This window comes from Alternaria arbusti, assembly GCF_024043155.1.
Source record: "Alternaria arbusti strain BMP 1465 chromosome Unknown scaffold_2, whole genome shotgun sequence".
Classification (NCBI taxonomy): Eukaryota; Fungi; Ascomycota; class Dothideomycetes; order Pleosporales; family Pleosporaceae; genus Alternaria; species Alternaria arbusti.
Genome location: NW_026249942.1, coordinates 13,629 through 35,678, shown reverse-complemented (window position 1 = coordinate 35,678; position 22,050 = coordinate 13,629). Strand labels below are relative to the sequence as shown.

The 22,050-nt window shown below is 52.3% G+C and overlaps 7 protein-coding genes across 7 annotated transcripts; 6 read left to right on the top strand and 1 right to left on the bottom strand.

Annotated features, from left to right (window-relative positions):
* Positions 1-613: 613 nt before the first annotated feature.
* J4E86_001529 (uncharacterized protein) lies at positions 614-3,238 on the bottom strand (the record flags this gene model as incomplete). The annotated part of the gene is made up of 2 exons (XM_051442096.1): positions 614-838; positions 923-3,238. The coding sequence occupies 2 exons, from the start codon at positions 3,236-3,238 to the stop codon at positions 614-616; spliced, it is 2,541 nt and encodes an 846-aa protein (XP_051305684.1).
* A 1,975-nt stretch (positions 3,239-5,213) lies between these two features.
* On the top strand, positions 5,214-6,431 carry J4E86_001528 (uncharacterized protein; the record flags this gene model as incomplete). Its single annotated transcript, XM_051442095.1, has 1 exon — positions 5,214-6,431. One exon carries the CDS (start codon positions 5,214-5,216, stop codon positions 6,429-6,431), a length of 1,218 nt encoding a protein of 405 aa, XP_051305683.1.
* A 4,812-nt stretch (positions 6,432-11,243) lies between these two features.
* On the top strand, positions 11,244-11,505 carry J4E86_001527 (uncharacterized protein; the record flags this gene model as incomplete). The annotated part of the gene is made up of 2 exons (XM_051442094.1): positions 11,244-11,258; positions 11,329-11,505. The coding sequence occupies 2 exons, from the start codon at positions 11,244-11,246 to the stop codon at positions 11,503-11,505; spliced, it is 192 nt and encodes a 63-aa protein (XP_051305682.1).
* Positions 11,506-11,875: 370 nt separating this feature from the next.
* Positions 11,876-13,433, top strand: J4E86_001526 (uncharacterized protein; the record flags this gene model as incomplete). Its single annotated transcript, XM_051442093.1, has 2 exons — positions 11,876-12,379; positions 12,573-13,433. The coding sequence occupies 2 exons, from the start codon at positions 11,876-11,878 to the stop codon at positions 13,431-13,433; spliced, it is 1,365 nt and encodes a 454-aa protein (XP_051305681.1).
* A 1,532-nt stretch (positions 13,434-14,965) lies between these two features.
* J4E86_001525 (uncharacterized protein) lies at positions 14,966-16,848 on the top strand (the record flags this gene model as incomplete). Its single annotated transcript, XM_051442092.1, has 3 exons — positions 14,966-15,266; positions 15,317-15,464; positions 15,738-16,848. The coding sequence occupies 3 exons, from the start codon at positions 14,966-14,968 to the stop codon at positions 16,846-16,848; spliced, it is 1,560 nt and encodes a 519-aa protein (XP_051305680.1).
* A 2,013-nt stretch (positions 16,849-18,861) lies between these two features.
* On the top strand, positions 18,862-20,293 carry J4E86_001524 (uncharacterized protein; the record flags this gene model as incomplete). Its single annotated transcript, XM_051442091.1, has 4 exons — positions 18,862-19,176; positions 19,231-20,004; positions 20,052-20,209; positions 20,257-20,293. The coding sequence occupies 4 exons, from the start codon at positions 18,862-18,864 to the stop codon at positions 20,291-20,293; spliced, it is 1,284 nt and encodes a 427-aa protein (XP_051305679.1).
* Positions 20,294-21,180: 887 nt separating this feature from the next.
* On the top strand, positions 21,181-21,935 carry J4E86_001523 (uncharacterized protein; the record flags this gene model as incomplete). The annotated part of the gene is made up of 3 exons (XM_051442090.1): positions 21,181-21,244; positions 21,292-21,412; positions 21,461-21,935. The coding sequence occupies 3 exons, from the start codon at positions 21,181-21,183 to the stop codon at positions 21,933-21,935; spliced, it is 660 nt and encodes a 219-aa protein (XP_051305678.1).
* Between the last annotated feature and the right edge of the window lie 115 nt (positions 21,936-22,050).

Genomic DNA, 22,050 nt, shown 5'->3' with positions numbered 1-22,050 from the left:
CTACGGAAACCTTGTTGCAATGGTTATTGTGTTACGAGAACGTGAAGGAAGGATGAGGCTGGGGCATGATGATATCTACAATGGAAGTATTCTTTATATCGAAAATACACCATGACCTTGACACAATGTGGCGGAGTCCACGCGAACGCCTATCACTAACAAGATAGTCCCTCTTCACGGCACAGCAAGTCACTAGAAATCGCGACATAACGACACACAAGTCTCAAGCTCCAGGTACACATCATGTGCCATACATCCATTTCACCATCCTACATACACCCAAAACACCCATCTCCAACCACCACCTCCACAGCGCCAATATTTAGTTGTGATATATACCTCCACTTCATCTCTCCTCTTTTCCTTTCCACCAAAAGATGCATATACAACGAAAGAAAGAAGAGTACAAAGATGCGCTCGTAACGATACGTGTAAACGAAGAACAACAACAACTCCACCGCTGATGCTTTATGCGGAACGAAAGTGGGTATCCAAATCCACCACCCATACGACTACTATACCATCGTATCGACACTCTCCCTCTCTTAGTCCCCTCTTCACTACCCCTCTTTCCACCCCTCCTTTTTCTCACCCGCTGCCTGTGATTGAAAATCTACAGAGCAATAGGCGGCACAGCATTCAACACCCTCGCCATCTCATTCGGCGCCATCTGCGCGCTCTGCAAACTCCTTACCTGACTTCCCTTCCTCAGCCTCTGCAACCCAAGCGCCAGTTTCCAACTCTCGGTTTCGTCGATGAGGAAGACGTATTTCTTGCCGTCGGCATCGCGGACCGAAGCGCGGAGGATGTGCAGGTTTTTGGTGGGTTGTTTGCCCGTCTAGATGGGTTGTTAGCATGTACTCAATGTATCAAATGACGGGGAAAGGTGGGGAGGTAGGGAGGGTGTGGAGAGATGACTTACCTCAACCATCTTCAACGTCCAAGCCTTGACATCCCACTCGCGCTGCGGAATGCCCCGGACATCATCATCGATGAACAGGCCTTCAGATTGGATCTTGAGGATCAAGCCGTCTGTTACTTTGCCCACATTTGACACCAACTGCGCCACTGGTTTAGGGAAAAGATCATTGAACAGATACACCGCTTTGATGACGATCTTGTTCGGGTCGGCTGTTGCGTACGGTCCACTTCTCGATGCAGGTGGCGATGTGCGAGTCGTAGACTGTGACGGGGCGTACGAGGACTCGGAGTACGCAGAAGAGACATGGGAGCGCGTTGCTGTGCTGCGAGCAGGTCCCGTGGCGGTACGGGGTGGAACAAAAGATGCGGCGTCGGATTCAGAGCCGAGGTAGGATGCAGCGGTTGGTCGTTCGTAGGGTTTCTTGGGTGTGACGGTGGCTTTGATGGGGGAGGAGTGGGTGGAAGTAACGGACGCGGCGGGTGGTGGTGTACTCCTCGCTCCAGCATATGGATCGAGACGTTCACCTCCACCAACATTACCATATGTAGTTGAACGGCGAGCTGTGAGATCGGGAACAGCGGCTGTGGCTGCAGCTGTGGCAGCTTCGGCTTTGATGCGCTCAGCTTCAGCTTTGAGCTTTGCTTCACGGGCTTCACGGTCTTTCTGAGCTCGCTCACGAGCTGCTTTGAGGCGTTCGGCGCGCTCAGCATCTGTTTTCGCTTTCGCAAGAGCAGCCTCTGCTTCTGCCTTCGCTTTGGCGGCTGCTTCTTCCGCTGCGATCTTCTCTGCTTCTGCCTTTCTGGCAGCCTCCTCGGCAGCTTTGGCACGTTGTTCAGCTTCGAGCTTCTCGCGTATCTCCTTCTCGACTGCTGCACGCACCTCAGCCTCGCGAGCCTCGCGTTCGGCCTTCTCTTTCTCAATGGCTTCTTGTGCCTTGCGGGCTTTCTCTTTGGCGAGGCGCTCGCGGGCTTCACGTTCGCGTTGCTCGCGCTCACGCTTGCGCATCTGCTCCCACTTCTCCTTTTCGGCTTTGGCTTTGGCGGCTTTGGCTGCCTCTGCTTTGGCCTTTTCTTCGGCCTCCTTCTTCTGTCGGGCCTCTTCTGCGCGCTTGAGTTCTTCCCAGGCTCGTCTGCGATCCTCTTCGTCCTTCTTCTTCTTCTCCTCTTCAGCGCGTAACCGAGCCTCTTCGGCAAGTTTGCGCTCTTCCTCGGCCTTGCGTTCTTCTTCTGCGATGCGTTGGCGCTCAGCTTCTTCTTGTCGCTTCTTCTCCTCTTCGGCAAGTCGCTGTGCTTCAGCTTCACGCTTCTTCCTCTCTTCTTCAGCTAGCCTCTGCTCTTCAGCTTCACGCTGCCGTCGAGCTTCTTCTTCGGCCTGTCGTTTGGCTTCTTCAGCACGCTTGCGCTCTTCCTCTTCCTCTCTCCGCTTCGCCTCCTCAGCCTCCTTAAGCTCCTTCTTGAGCTTCTTTTTGAGATCCGCCTCTTGTTTCTTCCTGAGCTCCTCTTCCTGTTTCTTCTTCTCCTCTGCCTCTTCGGCGCGCTTGCGTTCGGCTTCTTCCTCTTCCTGCTTCTTTTTGGCTTCCTCAGCTTTCTTGCGCTCTTCCTCCTTCTGTTTGCGTTCCTCATCCTCTTTCCGTTTCTTTTCCTCCTTCTCTTTTCGCCGCTTCTCCTTTTCCTCTGCTTGTTTCCGCTCCTCTTCGGCACGCTCGGCCTCTTCGTCGAAGGACGGTTCGTCGTCTTGAGGTGGTGGTGGCGGCGAGCCAGCCCCGTATTGACGGTATCCACCCCACCCGCCGTGGGGTGGAGGACTGCCGGGGAAGCCGCCGTTTGGAGGCGGTGGTGGAGGCGCTCGTTGATAGCTTGAGCTTCCGCCCGGTGTATGTGTGCCAGCTCCAGCTCCCGCTCCACCACGGCCATAGCCCCCTCCGCCACTGCTAAAGCGACCCCCTGCCTGTGTCTGACCAACTGCCCATCCGGCAACCAGCATCAAAACAGCCAGCAGTATGACGCCATTGCCGCCAGTCGTGACTCCGTGTCGGACTATGAGGAAATACTGCTTCATGTAAGGCTCGGCGGCCTTCCACAGCACGATGCTCGCGATGGTGCTGAGCACACCCGCAATGAAGCTGTTCTGCTGCACGCCCATGCTAGGAAGGTATATGAAGCCGCCTCCTGAAGAGTGCGGCGGTATGATGAAGATGTCGTAGTTGCCCGGTGGCAGGCCGCCGCTTGGGCCGGGGTCGGGAGGTGCATGGCTGCCGCCTGTAGTCTTTGGGTTTGCGCCATGCGGAGGCGGCGGAGGTGGAGGACCGTCGTCCATGGTTGGGTAGGCCCACGAGGGCGACGAGTTTGGGTGCTATGGGATCGTTGCGTGGGGAGATTGAAGCTGAAATTGCTACCGGCGGAGGTCGTCGGGCGAGGCAGTGCAAGAAAACATCAGCTCCACTGACTCGAGATGGAGCGAACGGCAGCGGGGCGGTGTAGGTGGGGTGCGGCGGAGATCAATTTTTGCTTTGTGCAGAGGGCAATTGGGTTTGTGAACACGGTTGCAAACTATCTACGGCGTGCCAATGGCCTCATAATAATTCGGCTGCGGAGGGCGCTCCTCGGCGGTCCAGCTTTGTTTACGCCAAGAAAACATGGCTCGCTAGCGGGTGCGGGCCGTTGACGCTGCATGGCTTCCACACTGCACAACGCCCTCCCAAACCATGGGAATGACATCAAAGTCGATTCGACCCAGACGCCCTCCAGACGTTTTACTCGCAGACATCCGCCGCTTATGTGTTGTGGTGATTGCGAGGAGTGGAAAAGAAAGTTCTGTTGTTGCCCACTCGACGCGCATAAACAACACGTCACGCGTGAGAAGCGGAGTCGCAGTATCGCCGAGCGGTGTGCTTTCACCAAACGAGACTCCACGTAGGGCCAAGTGAGCTCCACGCATGGCACGCGTCACCATGCGATTCGGTGAAGGCGTGAGGAGGTGGGTTTGCGTGCATTGGTGGAGTGGGGAGGGACGTGTTTTGATCGCTGGTGCAGAGCGCGCTGTCAGCACCCTCATAGCGGCATCCTCATAGTGGCACCCTCACGGTGGGAGGGCCAGGGTGTCGAACTGCTGGCCATGAAGCGAGCGAACCGAAGCTGTGTCACTGCGGGGTCGAGTCCTGTGAGACGAACAGGACAGGCCAGAAGACAATCCAGAAGGTTTATTGTTAGGTACACTAGCCAGGGCCGAGAACAGTGATGGTGTTGTGCGGTGCGTGTCGTCTTATCGCGCGAAGCCCGCCAGTAGTGATTGGGTCCACAGCACCAACAGCAGATTTTGGCACACTGCACTGAAAAACCTGGTACCGTTCACCAGCTGCTCTGCCCATGTGCAGGATGTACTCTCATGTGCAGGATGTAGCCCCCATGTGGTGGGAGGTGGGTAGTAGACAGCCTCTTCTTATCACACGGGCTGCACATGCGCTGCGTTCACACCCTCATCCTTCCTCACTGCACGCGTGACTGGATCTTCTGCTGACTTCGGTCGCCTTCTCTCCGCTCCGATATCCGCCTTGAAACATGAAATGTTGATCAAACGTGATGTTAGCGTCGCGGTTTACCCCGCCCCGCCTTCTGTTGAACCTCAACATGTCCGAACACACTCCGACGGCCGACAGTACCCTTTGCGCTGGCAGCTGCAGGCAGTGCAGCAAAACGTGCATGCCACCCGCGGCTATCTCGACCATGCCACGCTCTGGAGATATATATTCAGCCTTGCGGGAGTGGAGCTAGCACGCCGACTCCACTACCACGTCATGCCGTCGAATGCTTCGCGATCACGCCAGCCGCGCAGGACACGATCTCGACGCTTTCGTCCGTTGCCGGGATGATACGGGATGGTTGGGGGTACGTACGCTACACTCAAACCTGCTGATCGGATGCAGGTACAGGGTGTAGGAATGTTTGAGGCTGCACAGCAAATCAGCGCCCAATGAAAGTCGATGACAGGAAGAAAGTGATTGGGCAGTGCGACGTGAAAAAAGGCTTGCTGCATCGTGATGCATGCATTAGACCGCGTCGGGGCAAGAGGCACGGCAGCGACAGACTTTTCAACCGGAGTCCCAAATTGAGAAAAATGGCGGTGAAGCGGGTGCTAGCGCCGGCCAGCTCGATCACCCGCATGCTGTCAACAAGTACTAAAGCTAGGGCAGCGGCACATCGCGCCTCCCTGTCCGCGTCCGACAAGACTCTAGAGGGTGACTGTTGCGTCGGCTACTCGTACACAGCAGGAACCCTCATCGACGACCACGACCATGTGGAGAACCGGCCTCCTCTACCTCGACCGCGGGGACAGCTCCATCCTCAACGCTCTGCGCAATGCGGGGTACGATACACAACAACAGCCCGGCACGCCTTCACGATCACCTTCGCGCCGCTTCTCCATGGCGAGCGACACGGAGAGCGCCCTCGAGGGCAAGCTCAAGCACGAGATGCGCCAACAGCAGGGCGTCCAGCACTGGGTCATGCCGCCGGAGGTCAACGGCCTGAAGTTTGCCAGTCCCCGCGCCAGCCCGCGCACACGAGCGATTGACCCGGCCGATGCCCTGGGCCTCTCCACCGACGCCACCCTCTTCGAAGAGCCGCTCCTCTACTCGCTGGATCGAATAAAGGAAGACGGCCCGCCCGACTACTTTGCCTACGACGACCTCGCCAAGTCGCCGTCCCTCAAAGGCGACAGCGAGGAAGCTGTATCCGTCACCAAGCGCCGCCCCTCCCACCTCCGCACACCCTCCACCCCCACCATCGAATCACGACTCGCCAGTGCGCAACGGGCATCGCGGTCGCTTCCCCTCCGAGCCAAGACCAACGAAGGCCTGCTCCAACTCCAGGCCAACACCTCCAAGCCGCAGCGCCCCGCCAACACGCACCAACGCCGCATCTCCCTCGGCCTCCCCATCAAAGCCGCCAACGCGCAGGACCAGAACCCCCGCCACCACAGCCCGACCACCCGCTCCCTCCACCCATCCACCCCCAAGAAGCTGCCAAAGAAGACCGGGCCCACCTCGGCTATCCAGCAAGAGCGGGACTTGGAGTACAAGCACCGCCACACATTCATCGGCACCGCATCTCTCGATGACTTCCTAGAGGTCCTCGACGTGTCCCCCGAAAACAACATCACAAACAAAGAAGCAGTAATAAGGGCATTCATCCTCTTGGCGTCAAGTGAGCGCTTGCTAGCACGACAAGCATCCCTCAAGCCCGACGGCTGGAGTGTCCTCGCGCGGACATCCGCCGACACTGTCAACACCGACTACGTCGAGCAAGCACACGCCAAGCTCGGCTCCATTGTCCTCCGCCAATTCCTCGACCTCATCACATTCAACGAGGAAGAAGAGGCCAACGCCATGGCCGTCGTCGAAGCCTTCACCGCCGCAAGTCATCTGGATGCACAAGCGAGCAAGAACCAAGCGAGCAAAGCCAAAGCCTTTCGGAAGCGAATGGTAAAAGACGGAGCCGCGCAACCCCAATAGCCGGGGAACCGCAAAGTTTGTTTGTTTGTTTGTTATGATTCCAGCGTTCCTTTTCCATCTTCCCTGATTCCAACAAATTTGTCTTTGCTTTTTTATGGTCCGTCAAATCCCCTTCTCATGATAATGCGACACGATGATGCCGAATGTCTTATGTTATTACTATATAGCCCATCTCCTTCCTCTTCGTCTGTGTCACTGTCTCACAGCAAGAGATAAACACTTCTAGTACCGGCATTTTTAGCGTTCCACAATCCCCCATCCCGCTCAGCCCATTTAGTTTCACTACTCAATCAACACAACCCCTACAATCATACCCCCCCTTCCACCTCATCTCGCCCACGACAACACCTAGGATAGTTCAAAATATTTTCCATCCCCCCAGGCGACAATGACCTTGTTTGTAAGGCGCGGCTATCGACTAGAATAGATCAGAAATTCGAAGCCGAGATATCCCTGTTCACACATTGCCTGTATGCCTAATGTTTGTAAAGTTCGTCACCGCTTGTCATCCACCAACCACCCACACCGCTCATCGTGTCTTTTTTAGTTCCCGTTGTCATTTCTTGTCGCACAGCGTTCATCCTTGTTATGCTTTGTAACAACAGAGCCTCACCGTCCAATCCGGTTATATACGTCATCGTCATTGTCGCCGAAGTTTGGAAGTTTCGATGTCGCTACCTGACCGGCTAGGGTTTGCACCGATGCACTCACCGCATTATCATTTACGACTCGATAAACTTGTGTCGCATGTCTATCCCGTACCTCGCTTCGCTGTTGAAAAGTCCGAAATGCTGCCATCGTATTTTTTTGACGGTGTCGCGAAAGTACCGCGACTGCCCGTTTAGACAAAGTGGCTCACATGGCAAGTGCGACGACTGCGAATGCCCGTTCAGACAAAGCAACTCACGTAGCAAGTGCGACTTTGCACACCCACGCCATTCATGCCGCGGTATCTCATGAGCTGGTTGCTATACTGGATTGATATCAAGACAACTCATTGTAAGAGAATCAATTGTAGGAATAATTGTAGAAGTAGTTGTAGAAGTAATCATAGTAGCAATCACAGTAGCATCAAAGCTATTGCAATCATACTGTATACCAAAGTACAACCTTAAAGACCACGCCCAACCTAGGACTAGACCGCAGTCTGGGTCAAAGGCGCACTCTGTTCTTTCTGAGCAATCACAGCAGTTGCCTAAGCAAGCCACTGACTGCAGCGTGCATGTGCTTACCTAAACTTCGCTTACCAGTTGGCAGGCGCAGCAGGTGTTCATTAGGCAGCAGCCTGGAGAGCACTTCTGCCCCGCACCTCTCACCATCCACGTCCCATCACTGGCAATACCGGACCAGGCAAGGGAATGAATAACAAGTCAGTCTATCCCCCAGTTTCAGTGAGTCGCAATACCAAGGCCGTGAAGTTAACGAGACAGGGGCCACCTTCCGTTCGTCTTCCATCCCAATCGTCTTGCAAAGGTCCCAGCACGACATGGGACAAGCACAAGCTCTGAGTACATCCGAGGATCCTCCAGGGAAGCAAAAAGAATCTGTGGGCCTACCGGCTGCCACACATCAGAGCCATGGAGACACATCCAACACACGGGACGAAACGATGTCTCAAGAACCGAGTAGCCTTTGTTCCCGATGCTCGTCCATTGATGTCGAGAGCCTTTTCGTCGAGCTGAAGGGACAATACATGAAGAAATTGATGGCTCTCGGAGAACTCGGGGTAGAAGCTGAGTTGTCGTCATGCTCACTATGTCGCCTTTTCCACGCGGTGAGGATACAACATGGTCCTGGGCATCAGGACTATGATCTATGCTGCATGCAACCTCAGGATTCCTACGAATCCGGATATGGAAATGTGCTAGCTGTAGTCCCAGACTTCGGATTCGTTCCTATGTATCAGTATGGGAATGAAGAGTCTTACGGCTTCATTGCATGTTCAAGCGCGTCAAGAACAGCTCCTCCCGTGAATACACTGCGAGCGCGATCTATCGATGCCAACTCGATCGACTTCGACATCATTCGAGATTGGATACATCGTTGTGGTCGAAATCACACAAAGCAGTGCACCCAAGTTAAATCATCAGGTTCAAGTCCGAAAGAGCTTAAGTTGATCGACTGCGAACAGAGACGGATCGTGCGAGCATTGCCGACGTATGAGTATTCTGCACTCAGCTATGTGTGGGGCACGAGTAGATCTGGCGACGATCGGTGTGTTCATAACGAACTTCCCAAAAACCTTCCACGCACTATCGAAGATGCCCTGAACGCTAGCAAATCGCTAGGTCTTCGATACATTTGGATCGACAGATATTGCATCGACCAAGACAATGATGCTGAAAAACAAATCCAGGTACAGCAAATGGACCTCATATATCAAAATGCGTACGTGACTATAGTCGCTGCAGTAGGTACTGATCCGTATTTCGGCCTACCTGGCGTTGGCGCTACCCCGAGAACTCCCCAATCAAGTGCCTGGATTGGAGGACAATGCCTTGTATCAACTCTGCCAGACCCGCGGACGCTCATCAAGGCCTCTAAATGGATGCATCGAGCATGGACCTATCAAGAGAGCTTTTTCTCGACCCGACGTATCGTGTTCACAGAGCGACAAGTGTACTACGAGTGTCGCGTCGGCTCTGCTTTCGAGACAATCGATAGTCCCGGCGATCGGCATTCGGGAATCTTCGACACTCAGGCCGTGTACGAAGAACATAGTCCCTCTGAGATCTGCGATCGTCTGGCTAATTTCTGTGGGAGAGAGCTATCTGTCAGCTCCGATGCTATACGGGCATTTAAAGGAGTTTTCAATAGCTTCAGAAGAAAGAAGTCTCCCGTGCATGAATACCTGGGTATTCCCATCATGCCATCGATGCCTGAAGGTTGGGAAGGATATCACGGCCTGAGAACTTGTAGTAAGGGCGAGGCTTTCGCTGCCGGTCTCTCCTGGTGCAACACAGCGTCAGGCACCAGGCGGTATCTGTTCCCTACGTGGAGCTGGGCTGGATGGGATGTGCCAATCAATTACGAAAATGCACCATGTAGGAAAGGGCTACAACTCGAAAACGGAAGGCCATTGAAGATCTTCATAGAAAACCATGATGGGTCACTTTCAGACATGGATGAGCAAAGCGACATCTCGTTAGATATGGGCATACCTGGTTCCTCCAGTAGATTCATCCATATTGAAGCATGGACAATACGTATCGATATGCAGTACTTTCACTACGAGACGGAGGACTGGATCGATTCCGGCAGAACACAGCACTGTAATCGCAATTATTCCGGGTATTTTGCTACATTCCAAAACGATGAGAAATCTGTCCGATATCCGCTGTATTCATTGTATCAGCATTTCGACAGAAATTCTGTTACACAGCAAAACTACGCGCCAGACCTTCAAAAGGGTAGTCTTTTAGGTATCGTGTTGGGTAGAAGTGAGATCTTTCCATTCAAACGATGGTTTGATGACATCTTTGTCATGATCGTTCATGAAAAGGAGGATCATTACGAACGAGTTGGACATCTGGTGATAAAGGATTGGACACTTGCAGACTACGGTAGTTTTGTTGGCGTAAATATCTGGCCGCTTTGTTTTCGCTTGAAGGAAAGAAGAACTATTCGCTTGGGTTGACGACAGCTTACACGATCGTAGCTGATAGGGTTGTAGTATATCGTATGTTATGATCTATCCGGAGCCACGATTGACGCGTCTTGTCACGCACATCACGGAAGTAAAGAAATTGGAAAGAACACATTACCGTAAATGTCTCCAGCCTTATGAACTTGTTCAGCCCGCACAAGTTACTAAGTCTATTACGTCAGTCGTGATACAGCCTACACCCTAGATCTAGAGCACTACAATTAAGACTTAAACTCCTCTTATCTACGTCATCACCGCCGAAGTCTCAATGTTGCTATTCAACCCACCACAGCTCGCATTCCCATATATGCCGTAGCGTCGTCTTTGAATTGATACGCATCGGGATCAATAGTAGTAGGACAACTGGCCATTCTATTCTACACACCGTCACTAAAGAGTCCCAGGCATTATCTTGACATGTTCACGTCACCGTTACGGAGGCATCGCGAAGTGTTCATCGAGTCACAAACTTCTTACCTTTGGCACTGTATCCGGCGGTTCAATCTCTCTTACAGCACTTAACGTGCAGACAGCATGTATAAAGAGATAGAACCCTTAGAAACATGCTGTAGTAGTAGAGTTGGCCCAAGGCGAGTGCGAAACTCTTTCATTGAACCTTGATCACACTGTCGGCATCACACAGTAAGCATTTCTTCTTCTACACACTGCAGGTACCAACAAAATGACGTCGTCCCCGTAGTTCAGGATCGCGATCGAACGACAGGATTACCCTCCCCTGCATACGCGGCTACCACGGCTACCGGCACTTCTCGGAAGCCTGTCACCCAGTCTAGCTTCAACACCTTGACGCACGGCCTCTCTGCTGATACCTGCGCCACAACACGCATCGTCACTGTGGCGCATGACCGTTTCATTCGCTGCCCACTCCAGGAACGAACGGCTAGTACGGCGGCTTCGTCGAATTGCATGGACGAGGCATGTGCCGATACCGTGCATTCGGTCCGCGTCTGCGTCGTAAGCTGCTGCGAGTTGGTGGTAGGGTATACATGAAGATATAAGCTTGGAAGAGTTCGCCCACTTTTTCCTTCAGCCACAGACAACAGCCACATCTTCAGTCCCTGAGCCTACTACAACCACGAGAATCTCTTCACGAGAAAGAAGCACAATCAAGTGCCATATCAACGCGAATTCATCACACCCACACAATGCCGTCAAGCACAGTCCGTCGCCCCATTCCCATCACCACGTTCCCATGCCTCTCTCTTCTTTGATTCTGACAATCAACTACAGTCAACAGTCCTCCTCTACTTCCTCGCAATATGGATCCCCTTCCTTCCCGTCGCTATGAAGCGTGGTTGCGCCGCTGATCTCTTCATCAACATCGCGCTCTGCATCCTCGGCTGGATCCCTGGTGTCATTCACGCGTGGTATATTATTAGTCAGACGGAGAAGGTCGCTGTGGCTTGAGACATTGGGACATAGGTGTGAAGAGGCGCAGGCATTAAGAGGGTGAATTGGGGTGGGGAAAGGGCGTTTGGGTAAATTGTGGAGGATTGCATGCATTGTTTCGATACAGAGGACCTCGCAATTAATTCTTGAAATTTGTGCTAATAAAAAGGATTTGTTCCTGAACATCGTGTTGCTAAATCGTGAGTGGCAGCGGGATCTAACTGAAGTCTGCGTCCGTGCACCACCCTGAACCGTTGAAGCTCCTTCCGTCATCCCGAAACTCCACCTGCCCACACGTTTGCTGCTGCAGCCCAACGTCATCAGTCCACCAACCCACCATCCCATCTATCCCCAAATCGCTTTGAGCTACACTTATCGCATGCGCACAATGTCATCCGACTACGGATCGGACATTGACTCCGACGTCGCCGATGTCGTCGACGAGATCGTCTCGTCGCAGCAAGCTCCCCCTTCATCCGCGCAAATACCACGACCTGCGCTAAAGCCACTCAATACCAACACCTCCCGCACACCTCCATCGTCCCATGATAAATCCGATGGAATCACTCTCCAGCAATGGCACCAAGCTCCCTCAACGCCGCCGCCCTCGGCCTCGTCATCGGATGCCGAACCGTATCGCCTGACGTTTGGCAAACATGAGGGCAAGACGCTTGCGGAGATACCAACGTCTTATCATACGTGGTTGATTCGGAATCCGATTTCGAGTAGGCCAATGGAGTTGATATATGCGTTGGAGGAGTGGCAGGAGGAGAAGAAGAATGGGGGGAAGGCGGCATTGCAAGCGTCGCAATCGCAAGCATCGCAGGTGTCGATGTCGTCGCAACCGCAAGCTACATCGTCGCAAATGCCGCTTTCTCCACCGTCGTCTCAAGTGTACCAGACCCCTCCTCCGTCATCACAGCCTGCGGTCACGAGCACGCATATCTCCAAATACACTTCCCCTCCTTCGCCATCTCGTTCGCCGTCACCACCGCCTAGCACACAGCAGTCATATCCTCCCTCGTCACAGGCCATGCCACCACAGCTTGCGCCATCGCAAACGTATCCTTCCCCCCTCGTCACAGCCCACGGCACCTCAAGAATCGCATGGTGCACCCCTATACGTCCTTCCATTCGGCGAATACAAAGGCAAGACTCTGCTCGAGGTACCAGAGGACTACCTCTATTATCTTGGTGCGAGCGAAGACAAGTTGGCTACTTTGCCTGGTTTGGCTGACGCGCTCGGCATGATGAAGAAAGGCCTGCGTCCAGTCGCTATGAGCACGACGGCGTCGGCTCAGTATTCATCCCAAGCTCTGCCACCGCCATCATCTGCACCTGGCCCGTATATGGGACATGAACCGCCTGCTTCTAGCCAGGTTTCCATGGCGAGTCAACCACAGCAGGATCCGCCACCACCGTCGACTGCGCCTAGCCATTATTCCCTCTGCAAAGACGACGTCCCGAGTAGTTCGCAACCTCTCGCACCGCAGCTTTCTGCCTCGCAACTGACCCCACAACCCTCCTCCTCGCAACCCCCACCCCGTCGCGAACCATACCGCTTCGACTTCGGCAAGTACACCGGGAAAACCATCGCCGAAGTCCCTCCCTCCTATATGGCCTACCTCGACAAAGAAGGTGTCATTAAGCAACGTCCCGACCTTGCCGCCGGAGTCGATGAGTACGAACGCCACCACCCACCTATCGGGACTCCGCAAAAGGGAGAATACAGGTTCACATTTGGCAAGCATGTGGGAAAGACATTGGCAGAAGTGCCCTCTCAGTACATCTGGTGGCTCAAGGACAACACCACTATTTCCAGGGACAAACCTGAGGTTGGTGCTGCTATTCGGCAGTTTGAGCGGACTCAGAAGCGTACTCAGACTAAGACGCAGAATCGGAGGCGGCAGAGGGCTTGGTCACCCATGTGTCCATGTTGTGATTGAGCGCCCATTGCAAGAATGCTTTACTTCTTTTTCAAAGAATAATACGCAGGTCAATCACGGTCTCCGGTACTACTGTGAGTAGTAAACGTCATTGCGAGCGTTTCCAGAAGAACGGTAAACCCAAGCTCGCGCTTGAGCTCAACTCGAAATGCATACACAATCTGGTAGATCACAACATTTTCTGGCTTGTATCTGGCCTGTCAAATTTCTGAACCAGACCGGGCATTGCGCATTCGCGAGTGCGGGTGGCTCCTCCACGCTTGTTCAGAGCGGCACGTCAAAGCGAACAACCAGCAGGCCAAGGCAGGTCCACGGACGACCCATGCTATATCCATACTGCGCTGCTGCGCTGCAGGCCGATATGTTAGCGCAAGAAATTCATGCATGATTAGTGGCCGTTGCGACTACCGCCATTATGTCTCGCCATTGTCGTGCGGCACGTCCCTACGTCAACCATGACATGGGTCTATCACCTGTCTGCTCCCACCCAGGGCAAACCTATGTCGCTGAGACTCTACAACACTCGTGTCAGCTTTTCGATTGCCAAATCCTCCCGTGACCCCATGAGCCGACCCTTGGAAAAACTCTATCCTTGTAGATAAAACTCTACACTGTGCAGATAGTTTATTTGGTCCGTGATGTGATGCCTGTGGAGTGGATGGATGTCACAGTTGTCGTTTGTCATCTTAACAGATTCGCGAACGACAGTTGTGACGTCCGCTCACTAGTCAGGCATCAAGCCTGGGACCAAGCCGGTGACCAGGTGAAGGGTGTAAGAGGGTTACATGGTTTCCATACAACGAGCTTTGTATGTAAGCTGGAAACAGCAAAGTGTGAGATGCTCATACCAACAAAATGTCCAGGTTGTGGTCTTCATGCATCTGAAAGCCATACCATCCTTCTTTGCTACGCGCCAGCCACCACCTTATACCATTGGACGCGCTGAACAGGGAGCGCGAGAATGTACACGAGAGGCTGGGCTGGCGCTAGACATTGCGAGGCTAGGCGGCCTGTTGCTCAGCCGCAGCCACCGAGGCGGAGGCGTCTGATCTCCAACCTTGCGACCCCGCAGATTAAAACCAGCGTCCGCCGGCTTCAAGGCCATACCGTCCCTCTCGGCTTATTTTTTCCAGCTCAGATCCTATAGCATGGGTTCTGATAGCGCGACACCAACGGGACCTTCCACTCTCGACTTCTCTTCTTGGTTCAAGTCCTGTATCACTGCTTTTGATTGCGCGACAAAAAAGGGACCTAATTCGAACGCATCCCAACAAAACACCAGCAGAAGATGTCCAGCCACAGAACGACTTACTGATACCCCTACGATCAAGTTCGCGCGGTTCAAGAACGCGACTTTGGAACTTTTTGAGGCGCCCATCGAGTCCACCGATTACATTGCTTTCTCTCACGTGTGGGGCGACTGGGCCTGGCGTTCAATCGATGGTATACCGTACGAGGTGAAAGCATCGCAAGAGAAAGCACAGTTCATCGCAAGCGATCTCCCCGCTTTGGTAGGCGACTGTGCCTTTTGGATGGACACGTTGACTGTCGATCAACGAAACCCAGTTGAAGTCTCAGAGATCGTGGATGTCATTCCCGATATCTTCAGGATGGCCAGAAAGACGATTGCAGTCAAAGAGTGCGACGGATTGTATGATTGCTGCATTGCTGCGGTTGCTGGTTTCGAAACCGCGGACGAGTTTGCCAGCAAATTTAATGATCACAGCATTGCGCACACTCACTATGTCTGCGCAGAGTCGTACCTCCAGAGATTATGGACGCTGCAGGAGTGCTTACTCTCTCATACGATTGAATTTGTGGTTGGAAGCGACAGTATGTCACAGCATTCTTTTGCTTTCTGCTCGTGGTTGACCAAAATTTAGACCAACCCAAGAAGCTCGCGGTGCGGGAACAGGCTCTCGGCGACAGTGATTTCTATCGACACCAGACGGATGTTGGGACTATCGCGCTGAACCTCAAGAAGCTAGCCTACTCTTTCTGCGGTTCTCAGAGCAACACCTTCATAGACGAGTTCGTGAAAGCTTATGTGCACGGCGGGACCGTTGTTAATCCACGTAGCGCAAAGCGTAGCCAACATGAAGACATCCACTCGGGTGGTTTTCTACTGGCGAATCGAGCATCGCCTAGATCCGCTACTATGCCCTGCGACTACATCTTCGCAACCATGCCCTCTTTTCCATGGTATACATATCCGAAGAAAGATGCTTTGTCGATGTCGTTTGGAGAAATTTATTCAGATCTTTATCAGCAAGCTGAACGATCTGGACATGCTTTTACATGCAGGTTCACTCGATCGATGCTTGATCCCATATGCACAGATCCCACAGACGGTTGGCTACCAAGCCAATATCTTCCCAGTCCGACGACGCTCGGCGATTTCCTGAAACTGATAGGAAATCGCGTACCCAAAGCTTCCAATGCTACTTCACCGCACGTGCACATCACATCGGATGTGCAGATTATGGAACTAGAAAGCGAATGCTTGCCAGACATTCTCATCGCCAGGCTAGAAGCTTGTTTCGAACAGTCACGAACACCATGGCTTGAGTCTTACACAAGTGGTGAGCTTCCAAAACTCGGGAAATATCCTAGTCATCGTTGGACGGTCAATCACGCTGATGCCGCGAGGTGCGGTTGGGTTCCCATTAACCCAGAGTATGCAGCACAAGTGTACGACGATGGCGATCATACTTGGACGAGAACCGACCCCAGACTAGAATTCGAGGAAGGCGATTGTTTAGTGGACATCAGTAGCCTAGACGAGACTGAGCTAGAGGCCAGCATGGATGAGGCTGGTGAATACGTACCACTCTTTGCGCAGGCCAGGAGAATCCTTGTCCGTATGTGGTTCGCATATGAGGGGCAAAGCCGCCCTGGAGCCCAGCAAGAAGAGTGGGCAGACTTCAAGCGGTCTATGCAAGATCTCTGGTCAACACCACTACTACATACCGTACTCCTCCTAGCTGGTATGGTGAACTGTCGCATCCCATTGTCCGCCGCAGCATGGGTCAACAAGCTCTTCATCCCCGTCTATATTCGCCACAACGAAGATCTTCTTTCCGTCGGTCTCTTGGCAAAGCACGCACGTCAGCCTAAGCAACAGCGAAAACACCCTTTTCGTCTACTATGCGTTGGTCAACACCTGCCTTCGCCCCACGAGAAGGCTTTCGGAAATGACTTGTTTCTCGTAGATTCGGAAACCAAGGTGCCGGTTGGCTTGGCCCCCGATATGTTCCATGAAAGATACTCGGATGAGGCATCCGTAAGAGTCGCAATTTCTTTGTATAATGGCTATTTTACGGATTTAGGAGACAACAAAGTAGACATCGGCCCCCGTCTGCTCTCTGATGAGCCGTCTGTCCCTAGGGAGGCTTATATCGTGGGTCCTCAGTAGGGCGGTCGAGTGTGGATACCGATAACGGGGAATAGTATAGCTGTTGAGATAGTTGAACTCCTTGGAGAAGCTCTTTCCTAAATACATATGCGGTAGAAATTCTCGAGACAATTAGAGGCTTCTTTTTATCGTTTGCAATAGATACAGAATACTTAAACGCGTCCTTGAACACCCTCGCATACATAAGCTTTGACATCCAATTGCTTCCTTCTTGTACCCCAAATTATCTGATTTTCAATGCTTACACTCCTGGCTGTACATCACCTGCGCCACGCTATCGCCCTTAGCACCTCTACACTGCCTACAAGTGCAGAGTGGCGCTTATGTCCGAACCTGCTTGGTTTTCTTTTCTTGGGATCCGCGCCGTCCAGTGGTCTGTTGTTGCTCAATTTAAATATCTCTACATCAACCGCAGCACTGGAATTTAAACACATACCCTGGTCGCATTAGAGAGACCTAGAAACGCGTCCATCTCGTAGGGATATCAACAAGCAAGCCAAGCTGGGGCTTGGAGACAGGTGTCCAACCAATGAAGGCAGCTGCGAGGCCCAAAACGATACCCATCAAGCAAATTCCACCCTCCAGCTTAATTTCTTGCCAACCATGCCGTCTCCCCGTGTAGATCTGCCAATGCAAGACTGTGAAACATTGACTTCGCGTATGCACGTTGTCGCCAGGGCTTACGGCATAGCCGGTTGCCTTCCGTTGGAGGCTAGGTGCAGGCACACGCGACGCGTCTGGACCCCGCTGCTGTCGATGCTCGCGACTTTAGGCATCGTGTACTGGGTATTATGCGCGTTTGCTTGCTTCGAAAGATTCACTGACTAGACTCCAAGTTTAAACTAAGTAGGTGGTTGTTTTGAGGGGTTGTGACTAGCAGTATCGCATTATTGCGTCCTTGTGCATGGTAGCTAACGTTACGTGTCTGTTACCGCACGGAATAACAGACAGGAAGATCCAAGTGCATTTACGGGAAGATATGAGCCACTGAAATATGCACCTGCGCGTTCTCATTGCAGTGGGCAGGTAGTACCGTCCATGCTTTGATGTCTTTGCCCCAAGGCCAGGTCTTGAAAGACTTCTCTGAGCTATCCCGGCTCCTGAGCCCTGGTGCCTTCCACAGTGTCCAGCAGACCAGCATGACAGGGCGACGTCTGCCTGGTATGATACGCCAAGGAGCTAGTTCCCGTCAAATACTGGGGCCAAGTCGAATGGCAGGTCGCCTCCAGCCACAAAACCCTCGCTACATCACCAACCTGATACCTGCGTGACCCTACAATCAGATAACTGGTTCCTGTCAGCCTGTTGTCACGCACCAGGGTCATCGCCGCGATGGCGACTTGCAGCGGAGACACCTGGTCTTCCATAAACTACCTGGGTGATTCACTTGTGCAACATAGCGGGATTTCAGGTTTGGTAGGGGTGCGAGGGGATGCCACGCTCCAGTGCTAAACTTACCTCTGTGCCGTGGTCAGATTCCTATCAACGTTGAATGCGTTCGTTTATGTCGACGTTTAGCGTTCAGTTGAAAAAAAAGGTCGTTCTTCGTCTCCCCTTGGAATTTTAAACAGACGATATCGGGATTCTTATTTCTCTGTCACCAGGGAATCTTTTTATTCACTTTAATGTACAAGTCTCAGTTCGTTTATCCTGCTACACGATATGGATCACGGTCGTACCTCGCGTCATCACCCGTCCCAACGTCCAGAACAACCCCAAACAACCACTTCTTCGTCGGTTGGCCGATATGCCACTCCAACATTCACATCAAAAGCACGGCAACGCTCCAAGTTGAGACCTACTACACAGACGCCTCCTCCTCGGCCGTCCGTTCCACGCCAAACACGCCTAGACTCTTCGAATGAGGGAGAGCATGTCCGCGAATCGATCGAGGTTACCGATGGCCGAGCCCATATCGCACATTCAGGAGATGCGTCGGCTCAGCAGCCGAATCGTTTATCCGCCTCACCGACCGAAGTGCTCAAATCGATCGAAGACGACGAACAACTCTCGATGCTGTTGACTCAAGGATTCGGTAACAGACACGATCCTCACTCTGATTACAAAGCAGAAGGTGTCGCCCTCCATGACCCAAGATACAAGGAGGCAGAGGTACAGTCAGGGAAGATAATCGCCTCTTTGATCGCTGCTATCAACCTTGGAAAGAATCATTGGCACAGTTCATGGGATCCACTGGCTGAGGAAGCAGAAAAATCTGTCTCACCCTACGTCAGCGGGCCCATGCGAATCGGCATTGTAGGCAAGACTGGGCAAGGTAAATCTTGCCTTATTGGAAGTCTGTTAGGCGACGAGGGTATTGTTCAAACTGTATGTCAACTGTTTGTATCAGCAGCTAGATAGCTGAGGCTAAAACTTAATCAGGCAAAGAGTGGCGAGAGCCTAACCAGAGTGATTTTGGAGTACCATCACTGGATCGATCACGACTCACATTTCAAATACCGCGCTATCATCTCTCTCCTCCCGTGGGACTCAGTACAGAAGCGGATCGAGACGTTCTTCGAACACTGGAACCACGGGCTTTTGTCACATGAAGACGAGAGCGAGCGTGAAGATGAAGATGAACATCCAAGCCCAGATCCCGCAGGCCCAGATTCTCCCGGTGCAGATACGGAAACAGCTGCAGGGGTTTTCCAAGCACTCTTCCGTGGAGACCCCAGTTTTGAGGACGAGGAGACCATGAAGGAGTACCTGTTGAGCAGTGAATGGTCACCTGTGCGACATGATATACGAGATCGGCTCATCAAGCGCGCTCGCGACATGTACGATGAGCTTGATTGTCAGGATACAAGCATATACAAAAGAACCACCGAAGAGCTGTGGCATGAGCTTGCTCGATTCACGCATGGTCGCTCGGCCGATGACTCAAGAAGAGGTTGCGACGCTTGGCCCTTCGTAGAAGTTGTCAAAATCGGCGGCCCCTTTGCCCTAAGCGAGCACATCGTCATCGCCGACACGCCGGGTCGAAATGACTTGAATCGACTTGCGCGTGCCAGCGTGGACGACTACCTACCGTCTTGTTCGTCCGTCATAATAGCACACAACATCAGTCGCATCATATCTGACACCAGCCTCCCCAATCAAATTGAGAAGATCCAACAACACCGTCCTGTGACAGTAGTCGCTACATTCTCTGAGGTATGAGGAATCGATCTATCAGAGCGCTCTTACTGACTCCAAGATAGGACGTCGGTCTGCTTCGCAGCAGGCACACTAATTTCATCGGAGACGAGAAGCATACGTATGAGAGGCTTCGCGAGAAAGTGGAACAACTTGAATACAAAGGGGGGAAACACCAAGAGCTTCGTAAAAACCCGTCCTCTGAAGCTGTACTACTCGACCAGTAAGCAGTACTGAGCATGATCTTGGATATCTCTAACTATGTTACAGATTGAAGCAAAAGATTATCAAGCAAGCGTACGTGTAGTGTAGTAACTGGGAGTTTGGGCATTGTAAATACTAATCAGAACCCAGAATTACGCAAGTGCTCGTTGAGGAACGCAACCGGCGCGTAAATGAAAGACTCATGACAAGGCAACGGAGGCAATGCCGTCCTCAGGCAGTGTTCTGTGTGTCCGCTTTCGATTATCAGCGTAACCTTAGGGGGTTTGCTGCTCACGACTCCGACCGGCTTCCCCTCAGGCCAGACAAAACCGAAATCCCTTCTCTCAAGCGACACCTCATCTCCTTGTGCGCGCCGGTGCGAGTAAAAGAGCTGGTTCTCTATGTGAACTCAACATTGCCAAGCCTCATGCTTAGCATGCGGATGGGGATCAATGAACGGACTGACGCGTTTCAACTGAATATTGAAGGTGGAGCCGAAAGACTGAGTAGTGTAAGTGGTTTAGAACAACGCAAAAGCCAAACTGATACCGTTTCAGACTTGTATAACGAAGGTTCATCGATACATCGACGATGTATTCGAGAGACGTATCGAGAGGCCCTTATTGAACACCTCAAGTACGCGACCGAAACTCCTCTACTTTCTTAGTACTCACTGCTGTCAGAAGACGACCTGTCTGTATACTTTGAACATGTAAGGCGTGGTTGTAACGCGTGGCGTAAAGTAAGATTAACAACGGTTCGAGAAGGCACCCGCTAACGCTCCCAGTGGCATCACAGCTCACACAGGGCCTTTATGAATAATTTAGGTAATACAAGCCTTGTTGGTCGTAAAGAAGCAAGACTAATGACTCTTAAGGCAATCACAAGACGCCAAGAAGAAAAATAGCAAGTTGGAACGATCGGTTACTGGAGGGGCCTCGCGTCAGGCTCAATCCCATCTTTCAAACCATATTGAAAGATCTATCAAACATGATTGAGCCAGTGAGACAAGAGGTCTTGTCATCAATAGGAAAGGTGACTGCGGACGTTCGCAGTGAGTTGCTTCTAAGAGACATAACTTCCCAGCTGACGTTCTTCAAGAGCAGTATCCTGACTCCATACCCGAAGGACCGAATTGGTTTCTCAACAGTATCGGCTTCAAAGCTAAGTCGCTCCAAGAAACTGAAACTAAGTGCATTGCCGATTTGCGCACGTTCATCGAGTAAGTGCTTAGCGGGCGCCAAACATCATTTGCTGACATGAAACGTAGAGAGCAGAAGCTACGCTGTCTTACTGACACATCCGAGGTCTCCTACTTCGGAAACGCCATGATCGACGTATATACAGCAAGCAGGAGCATTTCCCACGTATACATAGCGAGCAGGACAGTCGTCTGGCGGCGAAAGAAGGAAGAGACACTGAAGCGTCTGCAATTGGAAGGATTTGAGCGACTGCTTTGCGACGAACAGACAACGCCATTCCATGCCATTCGTGTACACTTGGGAAACGCCATCGATTCTCAGAAGCAGCTGGTCAAGGAGTACTTCAAGTGCCAGATTGAGCTTATATTCCAGGCCATCAGTGGCGATCTGAAGCGAATGGGGGATGAACGTGCGATCCGGAACAATGACAAAGACCAGGACGTTCGCGAGCGAATCAACAGGAAGCTGTCGAACGCGAAAGAGGATCTTGGGACAATCGTGGCGATGTTGAAGGACAACGACGTTGATGTGGATAGTATCTAGGCTCGGTTGACGTGACGATATTTGTTTAGGTCTGCATTGGATAACATTGGGTATCAAAAGTTCTATTACTTTGGTATTGTTATCGATCTTCTTTCTCTTGAGAATTAACCTGCGT